This window comes from Amia ocellicauda, chromosome 5 (genome assembly GCF_036373705.1).
Source record: "Amia ocellicauda isolate fAmiCal2 chromosome 5, fAmiCal2.hap1, whole genome shotgun sequence".
Classification (NCBI taxonomy): domain Eukaryota; kingdom Metazoa; phylum Chordata; class Actinopteri; order Amiiformes; family Amiidae; genus Amia; species Amia ocellicauda.
Genome location: NC_089854.1, coordinates 42,944,539 through 42,970,574, shown reverse-complemented (window position 1 = coordinate 42,970,574; position 26,036 = coordinate 42,944,539). Strand labels below are relative to the sequence as shown.

Below are 26,036 nucleotides of genomic sequence, written 5' to 3'. Positions count from 1 at the left end.
TGACAGTAGAGCATCTAGTGGGACTTGCCGCTGTAAGCGCATCTCCACTGGCAAGGCAACACAACACAGTGGGAGAGGGGCACTACACGCCAACCACATGTTACTGCACTGGGACACTGGGTTGAAAAAACAGGGAACACTTCTACCAAGTTGTGCCTTTTCTTTTGTGGCAACAACACAGGAGGTCCCGAGGAGTAAAACCAAGCACCGCCAAAGTGTGCTGAACAAATCACTTCACACTGCAAGTGCCGCGCGGGCCGTACAGGCCTAGTCGCACAACGTGTGACACTGGGTGTCTCGCTGTTCGGATTATTTGGAGAAAAACTGAGGAGATCTTCATATGTTGAGTTATATTGTTAAATTTTGTTTTCCTGCTTCATCCATGTAATTAGAAAGAAGTTTAATGCTCTTAAACCCTGAAATGCAAGGGGTGAGACAACCATAGAATGAGAGACATCCAAAGATAGGCGCACTTTTTATTGTGTTTATATATACACCGAACAGCCATAACATTATGACCACTGACAGGTGAAGTAAATAAAACTGATAATCTCATTATCATGGCACCTGTCAGTGGGTGGGATGTATTAGGCAGCAAGTGAATATTTTGTCCTCAAAGTTGATGTGTTAGAAGCAGGAAAAATGGGCAAGTGTAAGGATCTGAGCGACTTTGACAAGGGCCAAATTGTGATGGCTAGACGACTGAGTCAGAGCATCTCCAAAAATGCAGCTCTTGTGGGGTGTTCCAGTGTTGCAGTGGTCAGTACCTAACAAAAGTGGTCCAAGGAAGGAAAAGCGGTGAACCGGCGACAGGGTCATGGGCGGCCAAGGCTCATTGATGGACGTGAGGAGCGAAGGCTGGCCCGTGTGGTCCGATCCAACAGACAAGCTACTGTAGCTCAAATTGCTGAAAAAGTTCATGCTGGTTCTGATAGAAAGGTGTCAGAACACACAGTGCATCGCAGTTTGTTGCGTATGGGGCTGAGTAGCCGCAGACCAGTCAGGGTGCCCATGCTGACCCCTGTCCACTGCCGAAAGCGCCTACAATGGGCACGTGAGCATCAGAACTGGACCACGGAGCAATGGAGGAAGGTGGCCTGGTCTGATGAATCACGAGTTCAAGGTGTTGACTTGGCCTCCAAATTCCCCAGATCTCAATCCAATGGAGCATCTGTGGGATGTGCTGGACAAACAAGTCCAATCCATGGAGGCCCCACCTCGCAACTTACAGGACTTAAAGGATCTGCTGCTAATGTCTTGGTGCCAGATACCACAGCACACCTTCAGAGGTCTAGTGGAGTCCATACCTCAACGGGTCAGGGCTGTTATGGCGGCAAAAGGGGGACCTACACAATATTAGGCAGGGGGTCATAATGTTATGGCTGATCACTCTAAAATAACAATTTAGAGTGTGACAAAGGCCTCAGTGCATTGTGTTAGTTGTGTGCAGTACTGGAGGATTTCACATGCCTCTCCTCTGCACAATGCCATTGCCATTATGCATTATTTATGCATCCCACTCCACTGTGCAACAGACAAAGTATTCTACAATACATCCCTTGCAGAAAATGAATCCTCACAAAACAAAAAAGAAAAGAAACTGAGTAATTATTGTAATTTTATTTTTGTAACATCAGGTACTTTAATTTTAATTTTAACCAGAAGACATTCACTTCAGCTCTAGGGCAAAAGGGAGAAAACAAGATTCTAGCAATATAATATGTCTCTAATATCTGCACACTTGTATATGTTTCTCAGGAATGCATTTGAACATGGCACAGTGTGGCTGAACGTAAAGGTCTGCAGCCTATTGTAAGAAATGTTTGTGTAATATACAGTGGCTATACAGTGGTATTCACCCCCCTTGGACTTTTTTACATTTTGTTGTGTTACAACCTGTGAAGCATTTAAATGTGATTTCTTCCCTTTGATATACACAACCTACTCAACACTTATAGAAGCAAGGCTTTTTTATTGTGAAACTACAGTCAGTGAAAAAAATTAAACGTCTTGGCTAGAGAAGTATTCACTCCCCTGAGTCAATACTTGGTAGCTAGGACCACTTTTGGCATTGTACCATTTGTAATTGAGTAATATGAGAGAATTGGTCATATACACAAACACACACACACACACACACACACACACACACAAACACACACTGAACAGGAAAACAACAAGCTATGATAGCAAACCCAGCTTTTTCAGACTCAAGTACAGACAATTGCCATTGTATCGGTGAAGGTATTTTAATCCAGAGTGTGCTTGTGTGGAGAGGGCTTGTATCTGTGAGTGTTTATACTGCTTAAAAAACAAGGATTGTTTATCTGTTTTCCTCCTAGCAATGTGCATAGCAATACAGTGCACATGTGCTGAAATGAACAGAATATTTGTTTTAATTTCAAATAGCAATATTCTATGGGAAGCCAAATGTAAATCAGCACACACTTTTTTTTTCTTATATCCTGTATTTTTTTCCAGATTTAGTAAATACTTAAGTAAATGTAAGTATAAATGTTAAATATAAATATAAATGTTAAATGTGGAGTTTGCAAAATAAATATATAGCTAACATTCAAATACAGTCCCGTCCCTCTGGTGCCGGTCAGCCTCTCACAGCAGTGGGCGGCACTTCAGTAACCCATGTAATGTGAGCTGCATTTCGGTGCATCATCAGGGCATCAAATTGTCTGATTGTGTTTTCGTGATGCGGTCAGTGGACCTAGTGGTCAATTCAATTCTAAAATAGTTTCTATAACAATAAAATAAATTTAAGAACACAACACAAACTGTGATTAAGTGCTTTCATTAAGGCAAAAAATAACTAAAACTAATAAATTTTGTAAAAGTGAATTTTTCTGATAAAAAGAACAATCTACTGCATTGAAAAACTAAATGGTAAATGCATTAGACAAAACAAAAAACATAACAAAGCAATCAAAGAATGAAACAAAAACAGTTTAATGCATTTTTAAAGAAAGAATAATGGTCAATGCAACATACAAACCAAAAAACAAAACAAATCAAAACCAATTCCAAAATACATTAAAAACAATTAGAAAATCATTTTTAAAAGCAATCTTAAAGGAATAAAAGCACTTGGACTCGGGCTCCAGCAGGGGGAGTATCTGTCCCCGGAGGTGGTATCCCATCATGGGATTCTGAGCTCTCCCAGATCTTGGATTTTCCAGATCTTCAAGGCTTCCTCCTTGCCCCTCTGGTGGATCTCCAGATTGACATAATCTCTTACTAGGACCATGCCCCTCCGTGCGATGACTTTCGGGTCCAGCGTCCATGATACAGACCCTAGAAAGGACCTTGATCTTTTTATGTTCCTCCCTATAGAGGGTGGACAGGCTAAGTTTCACCCAGGCCACCTCATCAGCCAGGTCGAAGCCTCTGAGCTGTAACAGACTCAGGCACTGGAGGCGGGCGTTCAGATATCTCGCCCACCTCTCGTGAGCTTTCCGTTTCCCTAGCTGAATGAAGTAGCCCTTGGTTCTAACCTTCACCATCTCCCACCACTCTATTGCAGAATCAAAAAGGTCCCTCAGGGTCATCCACTCCTTGAGGCGTCTGCCAAAAGTCTTAACGACATGAGGGTCATCGAGCAGAGGTGTTGAGCTTCCAGAACCCAGGCCCCGACTCCCGTGTGCTCGGAATGAGCACCTCTGTCGTCAAGATCGTCGCTCTTTTTCCTCTCAGCAATGCTTCTCACATTAATGCGTATGAGTGTTAAAGCCATAATAGCAGTGAGAGCAAACCCGCTCTATAAAATCATGTAAAGAAACCTTCCTCTTCCACACTTCTCTCTTCTCCCTCTTTAGCGCTCACACCCATAACTTCAACCATTTGCCTCATCATATGATCCTCTAGGAAGCCCATGAGGGGGCATCTCGGGTCCCACCACTCAGAGGGGCTGGTGGAACCCCACTGGACCCAGAGCTCGTGGTGCTGGGAGTTCTTCCCGGTTCCTTTGCTGCCGAGGCCCGATGAGCAGGTGGCAGAGCAGAGGCCCTGTGTGTGACAGAGAAAATAATTGGGTAGACCCTGCCTGATTATGTTATTTTTCTGGGGAGGGTCAGGGCAGGGCTTTATATATAGTGAGCAGCCAGCGGAGCAGCAGTCCAGGGTGTAAAGTATAATCTCACAGAGAATTGTTTCCCCCTTTGAGACACTGGCACACAATCACACCAGCATATTGTAACCAGGTGCATTGTGGGATACCCCTGTCTAAAACACTCAATATACAAGAGATTGTGAGATTCAGATGAAGTTTAATTTAGAATGCATCATAAGATATTCATTTATGAAGTTTCAAGATTTTTTTAATTTCCCCAAAGAAAAACTGAGCTTTGTGAGCTGCGCTTCCTAAGCACTGATGAAGCTGAAACATTTGCTGCTTTTTTCTCCTGAGCCTTTAACACCTGATTAAATAAATAAATAAAATGTGGTGTTCATGGGGGGGGGGGGGGGGGGTTCTGGCTGTTTCCTTTTCAATGCAGTGTGTGGAAAGGATCTTTCTTTTCATAATAACAGAAAACATAATATATTGCACAAACTGTCACTACACTTCAGCCACCGCCATTTACAGGGATCATGCCCCGCCCACTGCTATGAGAGGCTGACCTGACCAGAGGGGCGGGACTGTATTTGCATGTTAGCTATATATTTATTTTGCAAACTCCACATTTAACATTTAGATTAATATTAAACATTTAGATGTATATGTAACATTTATATTTAGACTAAATATTTATTTAAAAACTATATATTTATTTTGTGAATCAGAGATTTAGGATTTAGTTAAATATTTAATCAAATGATAAATATTTATTTTTCAAAAATGCAGATTTAGCATTTATTTAAGTATTTAATTAAAAAAACTAAATATTTATGAATGTGAAAAAACATCTTAATTATTTACTAAATCTGTAAAAAAACAAAACACAAGATTAAAGTTAAATCTGTGAAAAAAGACACTCAAAAAAAAGGGTGTGCTGTTTTACATTTGGAGCCCCTAATATTCTTTGTTACATTCAAAGGAATTGTGCTAGCAAATGGAAAGCTCTTCTTTTATTCAGTGAACTCATGCTTTAGTGCCCCTTATAAAGATTGAAAGTGGAACATTGAGCCGCAGACAGGGGAGGGAGAAGGACTATTACAGGCACTTATCAGCCCAGGTGGATAGGGTGGATAGACAAAACTGCGTGTCAAACTGGCACACCCTGTCTAAACCTGGGACTCAAGTTCCTCCAGCACCCCGAGGCTGGTGCACATGCCCTCCAACAGTATATCTTCCACAGCTCTGGTCTGGCAAGGTGTATGCTTTGGGGCACTTGATGAAGAATTCAATAGCCACCAGGATGAAGCAGTTACCAGACTCTGTATGGGGGAACGGGCCCCAAACGTCGACCCTTACTGACTCCATGGGGGACCCCACTTGTTATTGGTGTAGGGGGGCCCGTGAACAGTTCTGGGGCCCCATCTGTGCCAGGCACATATACCAGGTTCAGTAGTAGTGCTTCAGGTCCCAGTCGCAGTGGCCCCAGAGTTGTTGGAGGGGTTTGGATTAGGGGTTTCACAGTACCAAATCAGCACTAGTCATGGCTACTCAGTGTTATTTTAGACAGAGTAGTCCTAAAATAGGGTTAATCAAGCTCTGTGAACCCAGCCATATATCTTACGTTTCATGTTTTACAGTCTGTTGGCTCTGTAAAACAGTGTGCTTTTGAACAGAGGAGACAAGGTTACCTGGGTGATGGATGTGGAATAAGGTCATTCTGACATGAAGGTTATCACTGTAGGTTTGTTTCTCAGACATACACAGAGAGGGAAAGACGGGATGTGAAGATGCCAGAGTAGCCCTACATCCTATTCTACTAACAGAGAGAATTTTTGAGGTTGATTAAATATTCCCTATTACAAAGGCTAGGATCTTTGTGTGGGTCTTGTCTGCTGCAGTGAAATGAAATTACATTGATCAGAAAATGTGGTGGCTGCATTTCAGAAAAAAAAATTGCTCTGCCAATTTTGTGTCTGTAAATGGTCCTAATGGGGAATAGATGTATTTGCTTTGATGTCAAAGTTGTGGATTCAGTGTGTGTGTCCTGAGTGAGTGAGTCACAATTATCTTTGTCAGCGTCATCATCATTGTTTGTTTCCTTTGTTGGCTTAGTTTGCGATACGCTGAAATTGCCAAAAAAAGGTATTATTTTCTCAGAAAAGCACTAGTACTGCACAATTCAATATTTTTCTCTCATGAATCTTAATAGCAGATGGTTAATGTCATCATATTTGGAGTCACATTTTTCCTCGACCTATACTATTACTATGTAACAAAGAGAGATTTCAGACCATGTTTCATGTACAATAATGGAATTGGCTGTCTGATTTAAACACGCTATGTAAATAAGCAAAGCCTGAATAAAAGTACCGGCCTCAAACTTGAATATAGTAGTAGTATTTAATTATTCAATTATAAAAGACTCATACAAATACAGCATTCAAATATTCAAATTGAAGAACACCTGTCTGTATATTTTTAACTGATTCACAATATTATAAGAGTATACCAAATACCAAGAATACTGAGGAAAACTTGTGACACAATGATGACTGTGTCTGTGTCACTGGAAGGTTTAGTTTGACAATAGAGAGGAACAAGGAAGTTACATTAATGTGGATAAGAAGTAACTTTCATTACAACCTTTTGATTTTATGGAAATGCTGAGTTTGTTGGTCTCGCTTTAGGTGTACTATAGTCAAAGGCCACCCCCATCACACACACACAAAAGACTTAGTCATTAATTGAGAAGGACCGAAATGCAGGTAGTAATGTCACAAGAACACACATTTTGAAGATCATCATCTGTTTTCCTATACATGCTAGGCTGAGAAGGAATTTTAACATCAGCTGGTAAACCTGTATTAAAAAAAAAAAAAGTCTAAAAAACATCTAAATGTATTTCAGTTTAGAAATATCAAGAGGGAAATGCTATGTGTTGCGGTCTAATTAGTATTTTTATTCTGGTTTACTTTCCTCCTTGGCTAGTGGGGGCTAGACTCTATCTGCAGCAACAGTATGAGCAGGTGTTGTTTCTGCCAACACAGTGGACTATATATAAAAACTGCCTTTAAATAATAGTGATTGTAGTGTTGAGTTAAACTCTCACACTCGTGTAGTCTAGATTTACAAACTCCCCACCATGGACACATCCAGAGTTAAAAAAAACTTACAGCAATGGTGAGGTTTGTCTTTTTTGCGTGTCTCTCAGAATGGAACGAAGATCTATGTTGTGTGGGTTAATTGAGTGTCTGCTCTCAGTTGTTATTATAATTATCTTGTGCCACTGAGCTATTTCTGCTCTACCAAGGCATGGCAAATGATGGAAATTATAGAAATTCAACAACAAAACAACGTCACTGTAACTGTTATTAATTATGGGATGTACTTGCACACCTCCTCAAATAAAGAGTATCAGTTTAATTGGCAATTGAAGAACATGAAAAAAATAGGAAGCAGAATGAACATTATATATAAAATAAGCTTTATTTCTTTCTATTTCTGTTCCTTTGTCATCCCCAGTCAGCAAACTATAGATATGGTGTGGGACAGAGCTCTCCAAACAACCCTTCACATTCCTTTAGGCTTTGCATTGCGCCAGACAATATAGTGGTTTTGGTATTTCAAGCTTGGCCTTGATTCAAAAGGGGCATGTGTAACATCCCATTGTGAGTAACTCACAAGTCTTAATAAGGCCTTTAGTGACTTGTGTGTGCACAGGGCACTGACTCCTAGGCTCGTGTTGTGGAAGGGTCTTTTTTTCACTCTGACTGCTTTCAGTTTTACGCAAGATGCTTGTCAAGGTGTCGGTGTGACAAACACAGGAAACCCGACTGGCTCAGTTGATGAAGCTACTTCCTCTTCTCTCAGCACTACGCTCTGCTGGGGTCAAACAATTATCATTTCCTTTATACTGCAAAATATGTCAGTGGATGCATAATAAACACAGATGTCTTTGGCATTGTTAGCAGTTGGTTACTGTAAACCATGCCTTTGGGATTTAATTTGATTTTTTTGCTGCTTCTTGTTTTTCTAATGGTCTACATTGTTTAGTTATTGTTAGACTTAGCAGTGAAAAGGCAAATAAAAAGCACTCCTCAAAGGTATGTATGCCTAATATTTCCAGAGGAAGGCAGAACATTTCAGATACAGTACGTGTCATAGTAACAGGAAATGGTTAGCCCACATTCACCTCTTTCTTTACCCTTGCTCGAGCTGGGAGGTCATACACTGAAATAGAAACTGGCGTTGCTGCCGATCACATGATTAGAAATCACTGTTTCTCTCCCACATTGTTGGAAGGGCTGCAAGAAATTTCCACTCACTGAGAACACAGGGTGACTTTGCCACAAAGTGAGTGCTGCTTTTCCTTCCTGAAGTGAACTGTATGTGCATACACAATGTTCTCCTACAGTATTTTGTGGATAGACTAGATAGATCTGATAATCAGTTATTAAAGCTGGTATTCTTCCCAATAAAGACACTAAGAAGATCAATCCTATATTCTTTGTTGTTTTGGAAGAAAGACAGAATTGCCTTTCCGATTTGTTTACATACAACTGGCTTCATAACTTCTGAACCCTTATTTTGTAGAGTGGTTAGTTGTGCTAACCATGTACAAATTGTAGCATAGATATGTCAAAGAATGAAAACTGATCAAAGTGCATGTACACATCAGTTTGTGCCAGACGTTGCTAGTAGCATCTGCAATAATTGAATATTATTCAGAAATCATAATAATAATAATAATAATAATAATAATAATAATACTCCTAATACCCCTAAAATGACCTAAATGTATATATATATATATATATATATATACACTCACCTAAAGGATTATTAGGAACACCATACTAATACTGTGTTTGACCCCCTTTCGCCTTCAGAACTGCCTTAATTCTACGTGGCATTGATTCAACAAGGTGCTGAAAGCATTCTTTAGAAATGTTGGCCCATATTGATAGGATAGCATCTTGCAGTTGATGGAGATTTGTGGGATGCACATCCAGGGCACGAAGCTCCCGTTCCACCACATCCCAAAGATGCTCTATTGGGTTGAGATCTGGTGACTGTGGGGGCCAGTTTAGTACAGTGAACTCATTGTCATGTTCAAGAAACCAATTTGAAATGATTCGACCTTTGTGACATGGTGCATTATCCTGCTGGAAGTAGCCATCATAGGATGGGTACATGGTGATCATAAAGGGATGGACATGGTCAGAAACAATGCTCAGGTAGGCCGTGGCATTTAAACGATGCCCAATTGGCACTAAGGGGCCTAAAGTGTGCCAAGAAAACATCCCCCACACCATTACACCACCACCACCAGCCTGCACAGTGGTAACAAGGCATGATGGATCCATGTTCTCATTCTGTTTACGCCAAATTCTGACTCTACCATCTGAATGTCTCAACAGAAATCGAGACTCATCAGACCAGGCAACATTTTTCCAGTCTTCAGCTGTCCAATTTTGGTGAGCTTGTGCAAATTGTAGCCTCTTTTTCCCATTTTTTTAGTGGAGATGAGTGGTACCCGGTGGGGTCTTCTGCTGTTGTAGCCCATCCGCCTCAAGGTTGTACGTGTTGTGGCTTCACAAATGCTTTGCTGCATACCTCGGTTGTAACGAGTGGTTATTTCAGTCAAAGTTGCTCTTCTATCAGCTTGAATCAGTCGGCCCATTCTCCTCTGACCTCTAGCATCAACAAGGCATTTTCGCCCACAGGACTGCCGCATACTGGATGTTTTTCCCTTTTCACACCATTCTTTGTAAACCCTAGAAATGGTTGTGCGTGAAAATCCCAGTAACTGAGCAGATTGTGAAATACTCAGACCGGCCCGTCTGGCACCAACAACCATGCCACGCGCAAAATTGCTTAAATCACCTTTCTTTCCCATTCAGACATTCAGTTTGGAGTTCAGGAGATTGTCTTGACCAGGACCACACCCCTAAATGCATTGAAGCAACTGCCATGTGATTGGTTGGTTAGATAATTGCATTAATGAGAAATTGAACAGGTGTTCCTAATAATCCTTTAGGTGAGTGTATATATATATATATTTGGAAGCCATTATTGTCCATTACCTTTTTATTGAAATGATGGTCTTTCCTTCAAATCAAGCAGAATTCAGAAGTAGGGCACACAAGATATCTGAACAAATTCAAAGACAATATTCTTATTTGTAATGACTAAGGCACATGGCTATAGGGAAAGATCTTTGCCTTTTCTGTAGGTAGCTATAATATGAGTACTGTAATGAAGGCTATTTGTTTTTGCAGTGAACAAAAAATAAATTACCTTAGGTCAACTGTCATTCTAGTTTTCTGAGAAAACCTAATAAAATAAAGAAAGATTATTAAAGAATATCTGCAGGCAATGTGAAGTGTCAACAAATAAAAAAGGGCATGTGTCATATGATGAAGGTTAGACAAACAGCCCTGTTTTTTTAGTTGTTTTTTTTAAGTTAGTTTTTTGTTTTAGTTTTTATTGTTTTTATTATCAACACAAAACACTGTTTATCAGTACTTCTGATGTAGCTGAAAGATAAAGGAGCAGCAAGCAAGAGGTGACCACAAAACTGCTGTATGGCTTTCTTTACATAACATATTCACTGCGAGGATGTGGGCAGCAGCTAGCTGAATATTTCCTTTCTAAGCAAACAGTATTAAGATATTACAACAAAGCAGTCTCAGTAACCCTCCCCCAAAATGTAATCTTCATGCTATCCCTTTAATATACAATATACAATACAATATATTTTTGTATGAACAGAGACAAAAACATTCCTTGAACATCGTAGTGTGTACAATACAGACACATTTACCAGACCCCTGCATTAACCCTTAATGTCCAATGATGGTACACTTCTACAGCATTGACACACATTATATAGGGTGGAACATGCAACACATTAATAATGCCACAAAGTAAAATGGCTTCAGCAATTTTTGTTTGTTTGTTTGTTTGTAGTATACATAATGTAAAAACCAGCACGGTTAAAGTAAGTTTTTAGAGTAAAATGACACCCATTAAAGTAATTACAGGAGCGACGGAAGTACTCTTTGTTGAGCTGGGGAAGGTCAGAATCAATTTGGAGTCTGCAGGCATGATAACATTATAAAATACAAAATACATTATGATTATTGTTATTATTATTATTATTGTTGTTGTTGTTGTTATAGAAGAAGAACATTTGCTGTCATGCTATAAATGATTAAATAAAGATCACATGGATCATATAACCAACATGTTTTTTTAACAGTTACATGGGGTTGTTTCATAGAACCTTTATGATTCATTTATTTTACTCTGTTACTCACTAATTTAAAACCTCAAAACCTGTAGCAAACCAACCAGAGAGATCCCTCTGGATTTGCAATGCATGACTGGACACAGAGTGTGAGCCAGAGCCTAGGAGTGTATCTAACATTCACCAAGTACTCACTCAAATGTGGCCCCAAGCCTTCTCTGCATGGTTGAGTTGCCTTCTCTGTGTTTAAGGAAACCCTTGGACTTCACCCCACAATCACTGAAAGACAGTACTCGTCGAACTGGCAAACAGAAAGAGAAAACGTGGTTGTGTTTTGTCCGTGTGGGGGTAATAAACAATAAAACTGATAAATAATCATTCTTATCGCTTTTCTATAGCCCTTTTGTGTCACTTTTAATAACAGGTAATTCTGGTATCGTACTGTGCAGTATTTTATCTTAACACAAAGATATGCCAGACTGATATTTTCAAGAAAGTATCCACTAATTATAAAAATAATAATATAAGCAATCCCCCAATGTTTTCTAGACATGTATTTAGCTATTAAAATGAATAATAATAATAATAATAATAATAATAATAATAATAATAATAATAATGAGTAAAGAGCATACAAAGTTAAATTTACAGAGCATAAAAGTTTTGGTATATAAAAAAATGTAGTACTGCTACTAGTGTTGCTTGTTAGAGCTGTATAAATATTATCTTATGTCCCTGAGAGGTGCTCACATTTTATACAGACACTTTTCTGATCAATAACAGATTGAATTGTAAACATCCCTCAAGAGGAAATATCGATACATTTGGGTGCCAGAACTCTCACAAGTTGGTATTTTAATCAAAAGAAAATTAGAAGCTGTGTTAATCATTAGCTTCTAACCAGACAGCTTAATAACTAAACTCAGGATTTTGTTGTGTAGCTCACAAAGGGCAGTGAGGGTTTGGTAACTTTTCAAGGAGAAATGATCCAAACTGGCTAAAGTAGCATTACCCATCGATATGCACAAAACATGCATTTAAATGTAAGGTATGTGATTTCTGAGCATTGTGGGGGGTGGGGGTAAATATTTTTAATGGATTGTATAAAAAAAAAAAAAACATAAAAAAACACCCACATCTGTGGCCCATAAACTGCGATGCAGCCCATATTCACTGCTCTGTATTTCATTGGCAGACTTGGAGGGAGGCTCCCTGCAGTATACGCCAAGCCCTGCTATCACAATCCAGGCAGTAAGTATAGTACTGCCAATGCAGTTTAGTATATGTAGTTCGTCACTTTAGGTAGTAATATCTTTGGCTTAGAGTAATGCATGAAAGTAAGGGGTGTGTTTTTATTCGGTCAGCTAAAACACACACCAGGGGTCAGATTAAAACAAAATTTTTACCCAACCTGTTCTAGAAAACTATATTTTTCATGTGCCTGCCACTTGGCCCGTTTGCAGATTTAAAATAGAGGGGTTGTATTTTAATTACTTTTTAGTCTGTAACTCATCTATTTATTTTATATGTTTAAATTATAATTTAGAAATTAAGCTCATCCTATATTTTCAACCTGTAAAATAAATATATAGATTACAGACTCAGAGTTTTGCAAATAAAAGGTTTCACGATGACTTGTCATAACTCCCTGGATAGCAGAAAAACTACAAGATCACCCAATTTGTCTTTCCCATGGCAACTCGAGTCATTATCAAATCAACCAAGTTTTAGTGTTTCTTACTCCTAGAGAGTATAGTCTCATAATCAACATGCAGTGTTGCTGTGGAAAAAACAGTGAAGTCGGTTATTTTTTTCTCCTTTTCCACAACAGAGGAGATTAATGCTCAGTGAAGATTGTTTGTCCTAGTAACCAATACCTCTCTGAAAAAATTTAAAAAACAGCAATCGACAGTGATAATTTTGATCCCAGTGTAATCAAAAATGTGATCCCAGTCACATAAGCTGTTTTTTATGAATAGGTTAATGCACAGTAATGCATGTTACAGTGTGTGATCTTCGGTCATTTAAAAACAAATGCCACCCCAACACTCCAGTCTGAGGTAACTGCACCACCTCCAAAATAAGTAAATAAATAACCCAATGATCAAAAGTATTGTATATCGATTTTATAGACAAAACATCAATGACAATCGATCATGAAGAGAGGTATACATCGTAGTATAACATAAGAAAGTTCACAAACGAGAGGTGGTCATTCAAACCATCGTGCTCGTTTGCTGTCCATTGAAAACTAAGTGACCCAAGGGTCACAACACATACAGACACAACGGTAATTTCAGGAACTGTGCCAAATTCCCTTTAAGATCAACGGAGGAACGAAAAACAGAAAACCCTGTGACCCTTTCAGAGGTGGACCTACCATCGCTGGTGTGTAGGCCTTTATTCGGTGCAAAACGACTTCCTTCTTAAAACCTGTTTTACATAAATATAATGTCAATTAAAACGCAAATTAAGGAATTAAGGTCACCCAGGAATAAAACAAACAAATCCTGCATTATCAACCTTGCCAAACTCCCATTTGGCAAACTGATTGAAACCATAACCATATTAAATTTAAATGAAGAAACTAACTAACTTTAAAAAATGTTATAATAATCTGAAGGTGCCCAGTCACACACGCTCCTGGCCATAGGCGATCGTTCTTTATTATGTAAGATATTGGGCGCCATCCAAGTTTTGGCCAAAGGCAACACAGACCAGCCCTCAGTCAACAGCACAGTGCAGTATTAACACTTAATACGTGAAGCCTTGGAGCAGATCTCCCCGGCGCCTGGTCTCACCATCATCTCTCCAAACTGCTTAGCATTCCCAGCCACCCTTGCGGAAGCCTCCCCCTGTCCTGTGACTTGACTCGCCTGTGCAGAGCTGTCCTGCTCGCTGTCACTCCCATCGGTCCATCCCGTCGGCGCCTCCTCCGAAGCTGTGCCTTATTCGACTACTTTCTTTGGACGCAAAGGGTTCGTTTTCATTATTCCCAACAGCAAAACACATGTATGTACTCACATCTTTCTCTCTCTCGTTTCTTCCCTTTTCTTTGTGTAAGATCAAGATGGCATGTATACACGAACTGGGGACTTTTTTCTTGAATATGCGGGCGTGCATCCAAAAGTGTGCGAACAATATAGTGTGTGTTGTGTATATAAACGGATTTCATTTCTTACTCGTACAAATAATTCGAACACTTAGAACGCTTTCTTGTGCCGACAACGCGTTCTAACAGAATAATAACGTGCCTGGGAACGCGTGTGTAAATTCGATTACCAATTAGTGCCTAATAGTAGTTATTCGTATTTTAATTAGATTTTAATCATATCTTATATTACATTACATTATCTTACGTAGCGTACTACAATGCCAAAATATGTATGTGTGCGTGTTTTTTGCAGTGTGTGTGTGTGATGATAAAGTGCTTGCGAAGCATCGCGGATTCTTAATGTGCATTTTTTTCTACTGGAAGTAATTCGCTGGGGTAGCAAACGTGGCCATCTTTTCTCCATTTTCAGATCAAGTTGTGTCTGTTACTATTTTGACACCCGCCATTACCTACCTTACCGTGTTCGCGTGTGTCTTTTAGACCCGTAATAGCGGTTATTTCTTTTTTGAATGGTAATAGGCGAATTGTGTTACGTAACCTTGTTGTTACACTGTCATTGTTTTAATATATTCCTGCCATAGTGCCGGAGCGCAGGGCTCGTATGAAAGTCTTGAGCTACAGGAACAGAGTGACAAATCTGCAATAAGTGTAGTGCAGTGCTTTGTATAATCTGTAATATAACTCAGTATGTATGCACTACACTGAAGGACACAGCAAGGGCAGCTATTTTAATAGCAGTTATTTGTTTCTGGCTAATGGGGCAGTTTCAATGTGAGCACTACTTCCACACTAAATATAAATTGTTTAACACGGACTTAAAACACTTTTTAGTTACAGAAGCTTACATCCTTACCGAAGAGTGATAATATCTTTCTCAAAACGTTTTCCACGAGTAAAGAAAATACAATGAAAGGTTGCTTAAATTAAATATTTATTATGAATAGTATTATTATTATTATTATTATTAAGCCAAATATGGGTGAATATGTGAGTCTCAAAAGAAAGTGTTTGCACAAGCTTTAATATTCTTGTCTGGATTAGCTGATTTACACAGTTAAGGCCTCAAATGACCTTGATCAAGGATACATGTGATATGTGTGTGAATCTTGTAATGCATCATCATCATCATTATTATTATTGTATTGTTATAACTACATTTATGAAGTAATCTAGCCGATGATTTCACATCTTTACTGATTATATAATGTAAAATCTGTCCACCTAATATGTTCAGGAATACTCAAACATCTAACTGTTTGATCATTTAAATTATCATCCCAAAAATACATTATATTGACCTTGACTTTATCAGCAATGGAGTTCAACAGGCAAATAGGAATTTGAGACATTAATTCCTGGAATAACATGCAACCACAAAGCCAATGTCAGAAACATGATTATGATAGTCTGCACATTTGTGTTTATTAAACATAAAGCATCTTGAGTGGAGAACCTTTGCGTATAGCAGGTCCTCGGTAATCCTCCTTGTGCACCAGTTTGCCCAAGGTCAATCACAAGCAGTCACAGAGTTTGTCACAGTTTGGAAAATGCCAAGCCAGATTACAGTAACTCTTTTGACATGGCCTAGTGAGTACAATGAGTAAAATACAATTGTGTGTGTTTGTCAGACCTGGGACAAATCAGCTGGAATATTCTCATCTATTTTCAGAAATGTCTCTCAAGCAAACAGCAAATAAAGTGTAATCATTATCCTCAAACAGTTTAACCTCTTGTACTTGTAAGCCTTTCATAATTTTATCAGTTACAAATGCTGCTATATGGAGAGAGGATTTATTTTGTTATATTTTCATATATATATTTTTCATATATATTTAAATATAGTGGATTTTTTTTTTTTTTTTATAATTTGAACATATATGTATTATAATAGTTATTAGCTTTGTTACTCTTTAAAATATCTAAAATTCCTGTTAATTGACTGTGGTAAACTTTCATAAGGGTAGCCAAGCCAACATATAAACACATTTGACTTTCATGGCCTTCTCACTGATGGTGCTATCCATGTGTTACAATGATGGTATGAACAGGCTGGCTATGTTTCCCCAACTGCCTTTTTACAAACCGTTTGTAAAAGGGAGTGTCAGTCTGGGAAAAAAAAAAACCTAAGCAGGTTATAACTTTAAGTATGTAACCTGGTAACAACCATATGCTTGGCTGAAGAGAACTATCATGCACTTACAGCTCTCAAATATTTTCCCATCTCTTATCTCAGTTTGCTCTTCAGACTATAAATGTTCTGTAAACAAACATAGAAAAGCCAGGCCGGACAGATCAGCCTAAATAGGCAGATCAACAGAATGTACACTACCAGTCAAAAGTTTTAGAACACCCCCATTTTTCCAGTTTTTATTGAAATTTAAGAAGGTAAGTGGTAAACTAGCAGAGGTTAAAAAAAAAGTTTAGGTTACCAACAACTGAAAAATAATATGCATTTCAGAGTTATATACTGTGTTACTACACCATCTTAAGCATTATTTGGCAGTGTTACATGCAGCTCCTGTGCATAGAAGTTAGACTGTATTCCTACAATTCACACACCGTTTGAAGGTTTATTCTCTTGGCTACCAGCACGTTTAATTCTCAAACACATCAGATTTACAGTTTCCTTGTCGCCCACCATCATTCAGAGTCCGGGGGGTAAAAGCGCAGTCTGCTCGGCGGGGAGGGGAGGGGGGGTTAGCTCATTCAGACAGTCACAGATCACTCAGTTTCAAATAGGCTTCTTTTGTTCACGATTAATCCAGTATATATTATTTGATGTTCTATCAAACGCATTCAGATCCAATTATGTAAAATTGTTGTGTATTAGTACACTGTAAACAGAGTTGACATTTTGAGCTCTCTACGGGTGTGTGTTCTTTCTACCAAAACGTTGATGGTCTTGTTTTGATCAGTAGTCTGGTTCCAAAATGTTATAATAGTCAATATTTTGTATTCCTGCTCAGACCAAGTGTGCCCTCACCCGTAATTGAGGGAGAGGTATAAAAACAAAATTGTCAGAGAATGCTTCAGTCTCAGCTTTCATGGGATACCAAACACTTGGCAAACAACACAACAGTGAAGAGTACACATGGGATTAAAAAGAAACATTTTGTTAAACAAAACAATTCCATGATTTATTTTTTATCTCCAATTGTTTATTTGTTCACTGTAAATTGAGAGATTAAACTGCTTAAATTTCAATAAAAACTGGAAAAATGCAGGTGTTCTAAAACTTTTGACCAGTAGTGTATGTGTGAATGTGTCTGTGTGTGAAGTTGTGTTAAGGGGGCAGTGTTTTTGTGGGTTCAGGAGCAAGTGTGTGAAGAGTCAGGAGTTGTGTGTGAGTGAAGGCCTGTGAGAGTGTGCAGTATGCAGTCTTTTACTCGTCCTTTTGTAGTGGAAAGAATGTAGGCTGCTCTTCTATCGACAGTGTATTTTAAGCAACAGTATCAATTCAAAGAGAAGCCTTTAATCTCACCTTCACATCTACACAGCATATTTAAAGTCGGACTATCCTATTGTTTTTGTTTTTTTTGTACCTCTAGTAAGCTACTGAAGTGGTTTTCAACTTACTGGTTATCACATGCCATTTAGGAATCATTTTAGTGAAAATACATCGATATTAAAATTCTGAAACCCTGTTCAACAAGTTTTTTTAAATGTTTACATATATATTCATTATTTTCTGAATGTAAAATAATCTGCATATTTGTTTACTGTACAAAAATAATACAGATATGAGGACATTTTGATTGTGGATTTGATATTAGCTATATGTATCAATCAGTAAAACATGCATTGCAGTTTGGAACAGAATCTGTCTGACATTTTTTGAGTGGCATAGCAGGAGGTTTTCAACATTCTGTGCTATATATATATATATATATATATATACAAATTAAAGGAAAAACCTGAATAAATGAGTGGAGGAGCATAACGAATGCAGATGCCTTCAAAGAGGTATACTGCATGATACAATTAAGCAATTAACATCCTATCATGCTCTGTGGCATGTATAAAAATGCTGAGCAGGCCCAGTTGACCTTGATTTTGGATCAAGATGGGAGGAAGAAAGGATATAAGTGACTTTGAAAGAGTGGTATTTATTGGGGCACGAATGGCAGGAGCTTCAGTCACAAAGACGCTCAACTGGCTCGTGTTCTCGACAAGTGGGTAAGTGCACGTGTGGCGACGCCAAGAGAATGGTACAGGCCTGACTGCTTGACCCCTACAGTGAGGGGGTCTGGAGGCTCTGTTATGCTGTGGAGGCATTTTCTTGGCATGGTTTGGGTCCGCTTGTCCCCTTACAGGGAAGGGTCACTGCAGATCATTACAAAGTTATTCTGAGTGATCACCTTTATCCTATGGTGACACATTTATATCCTGATGGGAGTGGTCTCTTCCAGGATGGCAATGCCCCCATCCACAGGGCCCGAGGGCTCATTGAATGGTTTGATGAGTGTGAAAATTATGTGAATCATATGCTACAGCCTTTGAAGTCACCAGATCTCAACCCAATTGAACACCTATGGGAGATTTTAGACCGATGTGTTAGACAGCGCTCTCCACCACCATCATCAAAACACCAAATCCTTTTCCTTTAATTTGTCACCCATCTGTATATCAGTGTTTCCCACAGCTCTATTCAGAAAACTATTGGTGCTGCTTGGCCAAACAAATCTGTGAATGTCAAAAAAATAAAATATGAAATAGAACATGAGCACCCTTGCTCCGCCCCACACTCGTACGCCACGGCTCAACCCCCACCCACCCCCCGGCAACAAATCCGAAACAGACTGCCATGCCTATGCAATTTTCTGGGTAAAACTCTAAAATCTCTCTCTCTCTATACATAGTACACTACTGTAGTTGAAGCTGATAAGAAATGCTTTCTGAGTTTGGGGGTATGTGTCTTGCAGAACACTGTATTTGGAAAATATTTTTTTCTTTACTCTCATTGAGCACTGTATTATCTAAACCTATAATCTAACTTGACTTGTGGCCAACCTACTATATTTGACATCGTGCCAAAGTTCAGGAAATAATTAAGTCCGCTAAAACCATATGTGAATATCTTATGCCGTAGCTGTGATTTGACAAAACACATTAACAAATTAAATTAATTAACCTTTCCACAGATTCTGAAGTCAGGAGAGACTTCTATACTGATGCATGTGTAATGTGTATTGACCAAAACGTTTGGGTTTCAGAGTGAACAATGGCCACAGTCCACGAGAAGCTGATCACAGCCGTTGCTGGTGCTGCGGCCGAGGGCCCAAGGAACAAGGTCACCATCGTGGGAGTGGGCCAAGTGGGCATGGCCTGTGCTGTCAGCATCCTCCTGAGGGTAAGAGCAACTCTCTGACGCTGGCACTGGCAGAAGTGGACAGTCCTTCCACTGCACACATCTGAACCATCTGCCATTACGGATGACAGCTCTGATTTCAGCTGCAGTTATTCATTTGTACACTTATGGATTTGCATATTGAACAGTATTTATAATATAAAAGGAATCACTTTGTTCACTTGTGAGGACTTTATTGAGCATTAGTACCTTGGAAAATATACCCTTTTATAGTATAGTATGTTGCTAGACATTATTAAAGAGGTTTCAGCTGATTTCCCCCACATGTTTTTCTGCTGTGACCTGCAGGAGCTGGCAGATGAGATGGCCCTTGTGGATGTGATGGAGGACAAGCTGAAGGGAGAGATGATGGATCTTCTGCACGGCAGCCTCTTCCTCAAGACGCCCAAGATTGTGGCAGATAAAGGTGACACTGCCCTTCTTATGGATACACTGCATTTATAAAATTTCATGACAAAGGCTTTACTCTTATTATTATCTTACATTTAATTCCGGTGACCCACATCAGAAAGCACACAATGCTTGAAGAACTTTAAGCAGTTCCACCATCAATTCACCCCATTCAACCTACTCACTGCTATACATGTCAAGTAAGCCAGGCATCCAACATTGGAAATAAACAAAATCTATGATATGTCTCATGTTTCAAAAGCAGACACACAAGCTCACATAACCCTAATATTTACTGGCACAACTGGCCAACTGTATGCTTGTGTAGTGCTGTATTGGGTTTGCCTGCTTGTTCATCTCTGTCTGTGTGTGTGTCTGGACAGACTATGCCGTGACGGCCAACTCCCGTATCGTGGTGGTGACAGCCGGAGTGCGGCAACAGGAGGGTGAGAGCCGTCTGAACCTGGTCCAGAGGAACGTCAACATCTTCAAGCACATCATCCCCCAGATAGTCAAGTACAGCCCCAACTGCATCCTCATTGTGGTGTCCAACCCAGGTACTGCACCGACTGGGGCAAATGCACTCCGAGCTCTGGGTTTGATTTGTGCAACACACGTGTTGCAATAAGTTGCATTACACTACACTGCTCTAAACACTGCACATCCCAAACTGCACAATACAATACTATATTGTACAAAACATCCCTACACCAATAAAGTGCTCACCTGGCATGGGGGGCAGTTAACACTCTTTCCACATCTCTGGGATTGACATCACCATCCTGGTACATTCACTACTGTTTTTGCACACTTACGTCATAAGTAATGCTATGTCTTTCACTTAAGCAGATTTATACTGTTCTGCAGCTTCCTGGACGTAAGTGTCCAGTTTCTCTCACCTAACCCTTTGTTGTGCTGCTCTTCACAGTGGACATCCTGACCTACGTGACCTGGAAGCTGAGCGGTCTGCCTAAGCACCGTGTGATCGGCAGCGGCTGCAACCTGGACTCAGCTCGCTTCCGCTACCTCATGGCTGAGAAGCTAGGCATCCACGCCAGCAGCTTCCAAGGCTGGATCCTGGGGGAGCACGGGGACTCCAGCGGTGAGTCCCCGCATGCACACACAGGGCCTTGGAGGCACAATAAGCTGATTGTTTTTTATTCTTCCGCCAAACTTTGAAAGGTTGTGAACAGCCATAAGACCTCTTGCTTTATTAACAATGATTATTATAGGTCATATGTTACAGCAGCCATACTGTGTTGAAGTAGTGTTTTTGAAAATTCATATGCTACACTTCTGCCCTTCACATTTATTCAAAGGGAGTGATTTGGGCCCATGGTTTGGCAGCCATATTTCAACAAAGTATGCAAGTTTCTCATACGTGCAAATTCACTGGCTTTTTCAGATCTGTTGATAGCTTTACCAGTGTCCTGTATTGAACATTTTTGGTACACTGAATGTGGCTGTGCAAACAATAGACTATTGAACAATTATAAAAGTAGGACATAAGGAAATAATGTGCACAAATTTGCACATGCATGTGTTTTTGTAGCATGTCAAAGCTTCACCACAAAACAATATGACTGCCACACCATGTGACGAGCATGTGTAGTTGAAAACAAAGGAATCACAGGCCTCTCCAACACTGCCAAATTTTGTGAGTTTTCATGCTAGTATGAGGATTCTACGCCCTTTTGAAATTTGGCGGAAGGAAAAAATTAAATCCTAACAAAAACAATAGGTTTCCAGCACTTTGGCACCCAATTTTCCTGCAGAAACATTCCAAGCCTCTTCCTTGGTAGGAAGAGATTCGCTTTATTCATTACTGAGGTGCTGCAAACCTCTCGCTTCTGCTCCAGCAGCTCAGTGTTACTGGGCAAATGTAAAATTGTGCTATCAATTTAAGCCAATTTAAAGGCACATGGCTCTCCGCAGATTCATTGCCTTCCAAAGGAAAGTCCCCTGGAAATTTGGGATACTGGATACATTGTAAAATTCAGTCAAAAGCAAGGAAAAAGCAGAGGCAGATTTTTTGCCATGAAAATGGCACATTAAAAGACAGCTTTGCAGCAAACCATACTCAAAGGCTTTTACTTTGAGGTTCTAAAACTCTCAATTGCTAATGAGATACTATGGTCAAATTTCTCCTTCCATAGTAAAACTGATTATAAGGACAGCTTGTATGCAATTGCCCCCCATGTGTTTTTTTTTCCCCCCTTCAAATATTAGAACAAGTAAAACATTTTAACACTTGGTGGGAATCTAAGTAACAGAAACAGCAGCGTTCATTTTTTAATTTAATGTAGTAGAGACTTCAAATCCCAACAGATTTGTATGTGTGTACTGCCTATAATAATCAGTGTCTTAATATTAGTATCTGGGCTTTGCGAACATTGTTTCCTGTGAGGTCTTAAAGTGATAGACTGTACCTGCCATGTCCGTCAGCAAACATTTCAATGGTAGAATATACTCTGTCAATACATAACTAAACAGAAGCCTGCAGTTTTAGGAGTGTGGATTTACACCTTTAGTGGGTTTCTGAGCAAGAGCATAATTGGTAAAAGAACTTCGGTTTGTGTGTAATGACAAGATTTTATAGACGCTGATAGTGTGTTGGATTATTTTATTATCTAGAGGTTTTAAATAGGCTTTGTACTTTGACACCTACCATATTTGTTTATTGAGAGCTACTTCTCAATGGTCCCATTTTGCGAATTTGGAAACCACAAAAAATGCGTTGCCTGTAGCAGGCATTTAATAAGTTAATAAGTAAAGGACAGCCGGTAAGAGTCTATCCTGTCCTGTTCTTGCACACAGTCCCGGTGTGGAGTGGAGCGAATGTGGCCGGGGTCAACCTTCAGAAGCTGAACCCTGATATCGGCACAGACAAGGACCAGGAGAACTGGAAGGATACACACAAGATGGTGGTGGACAGGTATTTTGCACAGTTTGTATGTGTGTGTGTGTGAGAGAGAGAGAGAGAGAGAGAGAGAGAGATTGCATGTTTGATTTCAATAACATTATCATTGGAGCCTATGTCAGAAAATCTTGCCCTCTCCATGATGTGACCACATTGAAAATCACAATAGTTGCTGGGAATGTTGCTGCCGATGAGGTTTCTTGGCTGACTGACGTAGGAGTGTGTCCTTGTTTCAGTGCCTACGAAGTCATCAGGCTGAAGGGATACACCAACTGGGCCATTGGGCTGAGTGTGGCTGACCTCACCGAATCTCTGGTCAAGAACCTCAGCAGGATCCATCCCGTGTCCACCATGGTGAAGGTAAGATATCCCCTCACACATGCCAGGCCAGTGATTCTGTACCATCAGACAGGACTATCACAAACCACAGCTTTGAATCACAAAATTACAAAAATCTATCGTGTTTATATTTGGAAGTGGTAGAAAACTGGCCTCTTCCAACAAAACAATATATATATATATATATATATATATATATATATATATATATATAATATGGTAGAGGTTTGCAGTTTGCGATTTGCAGTGAGATCAATATTATGATTTGGTCTAGGCCAGTTTTTATGTTTACTAAGGCAAGACCTGTTATCAGGTGTTCAGCTCTTCAGATAGTATGTCACCTTTTGAGCTCAGCTGAAAAGAGAGAATCTGTCTTAAATCAATTACTTTTTTTCTCCTACCTTGTTTTCCTGCTGCTTCCATGAGTTTAAAGTGTCCCCCTCTCTTTCTGTGGGCCTACAGGGCATGTATGGCATCAATGATGAAGTGTACCTCAGCCTCCCTTGCATTCTGAACAACACCGGAGTGAACAGTGTGGTCAACATGACCCTGACTGACGAAGAGGTAGCCAAGCTGAAGAAGAGTGCGGAGACACTCTGGGGCATCCAGAAGGACCTGAAGGATCTGTAGCTGGCCTGAGATCCACTCAAAGAGAAACAACCTCCAAGAGATCCACAAATAAACCTACAAGTTGCACTCCAGAGATCTTGTCCCAACGAACCACTTCCCAGATCAACTCCAGAGAATCTCACAGTGTTAACATAGAGAACACAAAATCTAGCAACTAGACAACCCAGTCCTGTTTGTGATTCTTAACTCGACTCATATCCAACACTCCACTGTTGTTCATTTTATCTTGGCTATATAAAATAACTCCGATAAGTGAATGAAGGCTTTTCAAAGTTTCTCACTAACTAGTTTCCATATACAATACATAGATCTTATCCTGTGTGGAATTCAGGGAACATAATATTGAAGGAACATATGCAGAACCTTTTTTAAATATAAGTACTGCCTTTACAATCATATTGTTTATGGACTGAAATAAAACAACCACCAAGATGTATGACAAAGCATTCTGTCCTTGATTTTTTATTCGGCAATTATATGAAATATGATTTACTACCTCCCACATAAGTGTTTGTCACAGTTGGCAGTACATCTATAAAACACTCTGTCAATTACCAGAAAACCTAAGCTCTTCACATTCAGATCAAGTCGGTTAATTTGCTAGGATCGTTAAACATACTATGAAGCGGAAACATGGCAGGAAATCCAATTTTACAGAGCAGACACACTATCTGAAGGGTGACACTTATTGTCAAATCAATCAAGGTGAACAGTAGGGCATTGTATCATCAGATATGGTAGTAAATGCAACAGCTGACTGGGTGTGTATATTGTTTTACAAGTTACTACTGAGAACTTTATTGCACTATTTAAACTCAGTTTATAACTTATAGTTTTGAAGGCGGGCTTAAAGTGTGCAGGTACCAGGTAGGTAACCGCACCAAAATACAATGCTAAATACAACCCACCACCAGGGCACAATCTATACCACCATATAGAGATAATGACAATTCAGCTGGGCCCTGTCCAAGATAGTCAACATCAGACCGACAAACATCTAACAAACGATATACACCAAAGACAACAGCCATAATAACAACTGTTTCACACTCATTTCTAGAATAGAAGGACCAATACATTGGCCATTGATAAGGGTTCTTCATACAACTGTCCATTTGAAGTCCAGAAGTATCAACCATTATCATGTGTCCACATTGTGTCTCCACAGGACATACCTGTTCAACCAAAACAAATACAGTTACTGAGCAAATATACAGCTCATCCAGTGTATAGGAAATCTAATGTGTCCTTATCAAACAGATTAGTTTGTTTTTCTTTTCTTAAAGTGGTGAACATCATTTTGTTATCAAATGAAAACTGCTTAAGTCACTCACAAATTATATTCCAAATTCCCCACCCAAATGTTACCAAGAATAACAGTCAAAAGGATTCTCGTTATACACAACATTATTCCGCTAGCACAAGTAACAGCAAATGCTGATTCATGAGAACAGCAGTATTGCAAATGTAAGGATTAGAAAGACATACAACAGAATAGGGTGCATCGACGTCTATGGAGTAGTCAGTAACAGGTGAATTTATTTAAGACTGTAAGATGCATTTGCCAAATAATTAAACTACCGTTCAAAATTTTGGGGTCACTTACAAATTTCATTGTTTTCCATGAAAACATACATGAAATGAGTTTGAATAGGAAATATAGCAAAATTAATAGGAAATATAGTAATTGACAAGGTTAGAAATAATGATTTTTAATTGAAATAATAATTGTGTCCTTCAAATGTTGCTTTCGTCAAAGAATCCTCCATTTGCAGCATTTACAGCCTTGCAGACCTTTGGCATTCTAGTTGTCTATTTGTTGAGGTAATCTGAAGAGATTTCACCCCATGCTTCCTGAAGCACCTCCCACAAGTTGGATAGGCTTGATGGGCACTTCTTATATACCATATGGTCAAGCTGCTCCCACAACAGCTCAATAGGGTTGAGATCCGGTGA

At 39.4% G+C, this 26,036-nt stretch overlaps 1 protein-coding gene and 1 long non-coding RNA gene across 3 annotated transcripts; one reads left to right on the top strand and one right to left on the bottom strand.

The window, feature by feature from the left end:
• Positions 1-2,895: 2,895 nt before the first annotated feature.
• Positions 2,896-14,489, bottom strand: LOC136750334 (uncharacterized). The gene is made up of 3 exons (XR_010816858.1): positions 14,343-14,489; positions 11,514-11,619; positions 2,896-4,017 (listed from the first exon to the last, which is right to left on the bottom strand). It is a non-coding gene; the product is annotated as an uncharacterized LOC136750334 (long non-coding RNA).
• On the top strand, positions 14,090-24,524 carry ldhba (lactate dehydrogenase Ba). Of its 2 annotated transcripts, none has more exons than XM_066705317.1 (8): positions 14,090-14,296; positions 19,647-19,783; positions 20,090-20,207; positions 20,575-20,748; positions 21,120-21,293; positions 23,009-23,126; positions 23,348-23,471; positions 23,913-24,524. In XM_066705317.1, exons 2-8 carry the CDS (start codon positions 19,655-19,657, stop codon positions 24,078-24,080), a joined length of 1,005 nt encoding a protein of 334 aa, XP_066561414.1. In that variant the 5' UTR covers positions 14,090-14,296; positions 19,647-19,654; the 3' UTR covers positions 24,081-24,524. The 2 variants fall into 2 exon arrangements, with proteins under 2 accessions (XP_066561414.1, XP_066561413.1); XM_066705316.1 differs by having other exon boundaries at positions 14,091-14,330.
• Positions 24,525-26,036: the final 1,512 nt, after the last annotated feature.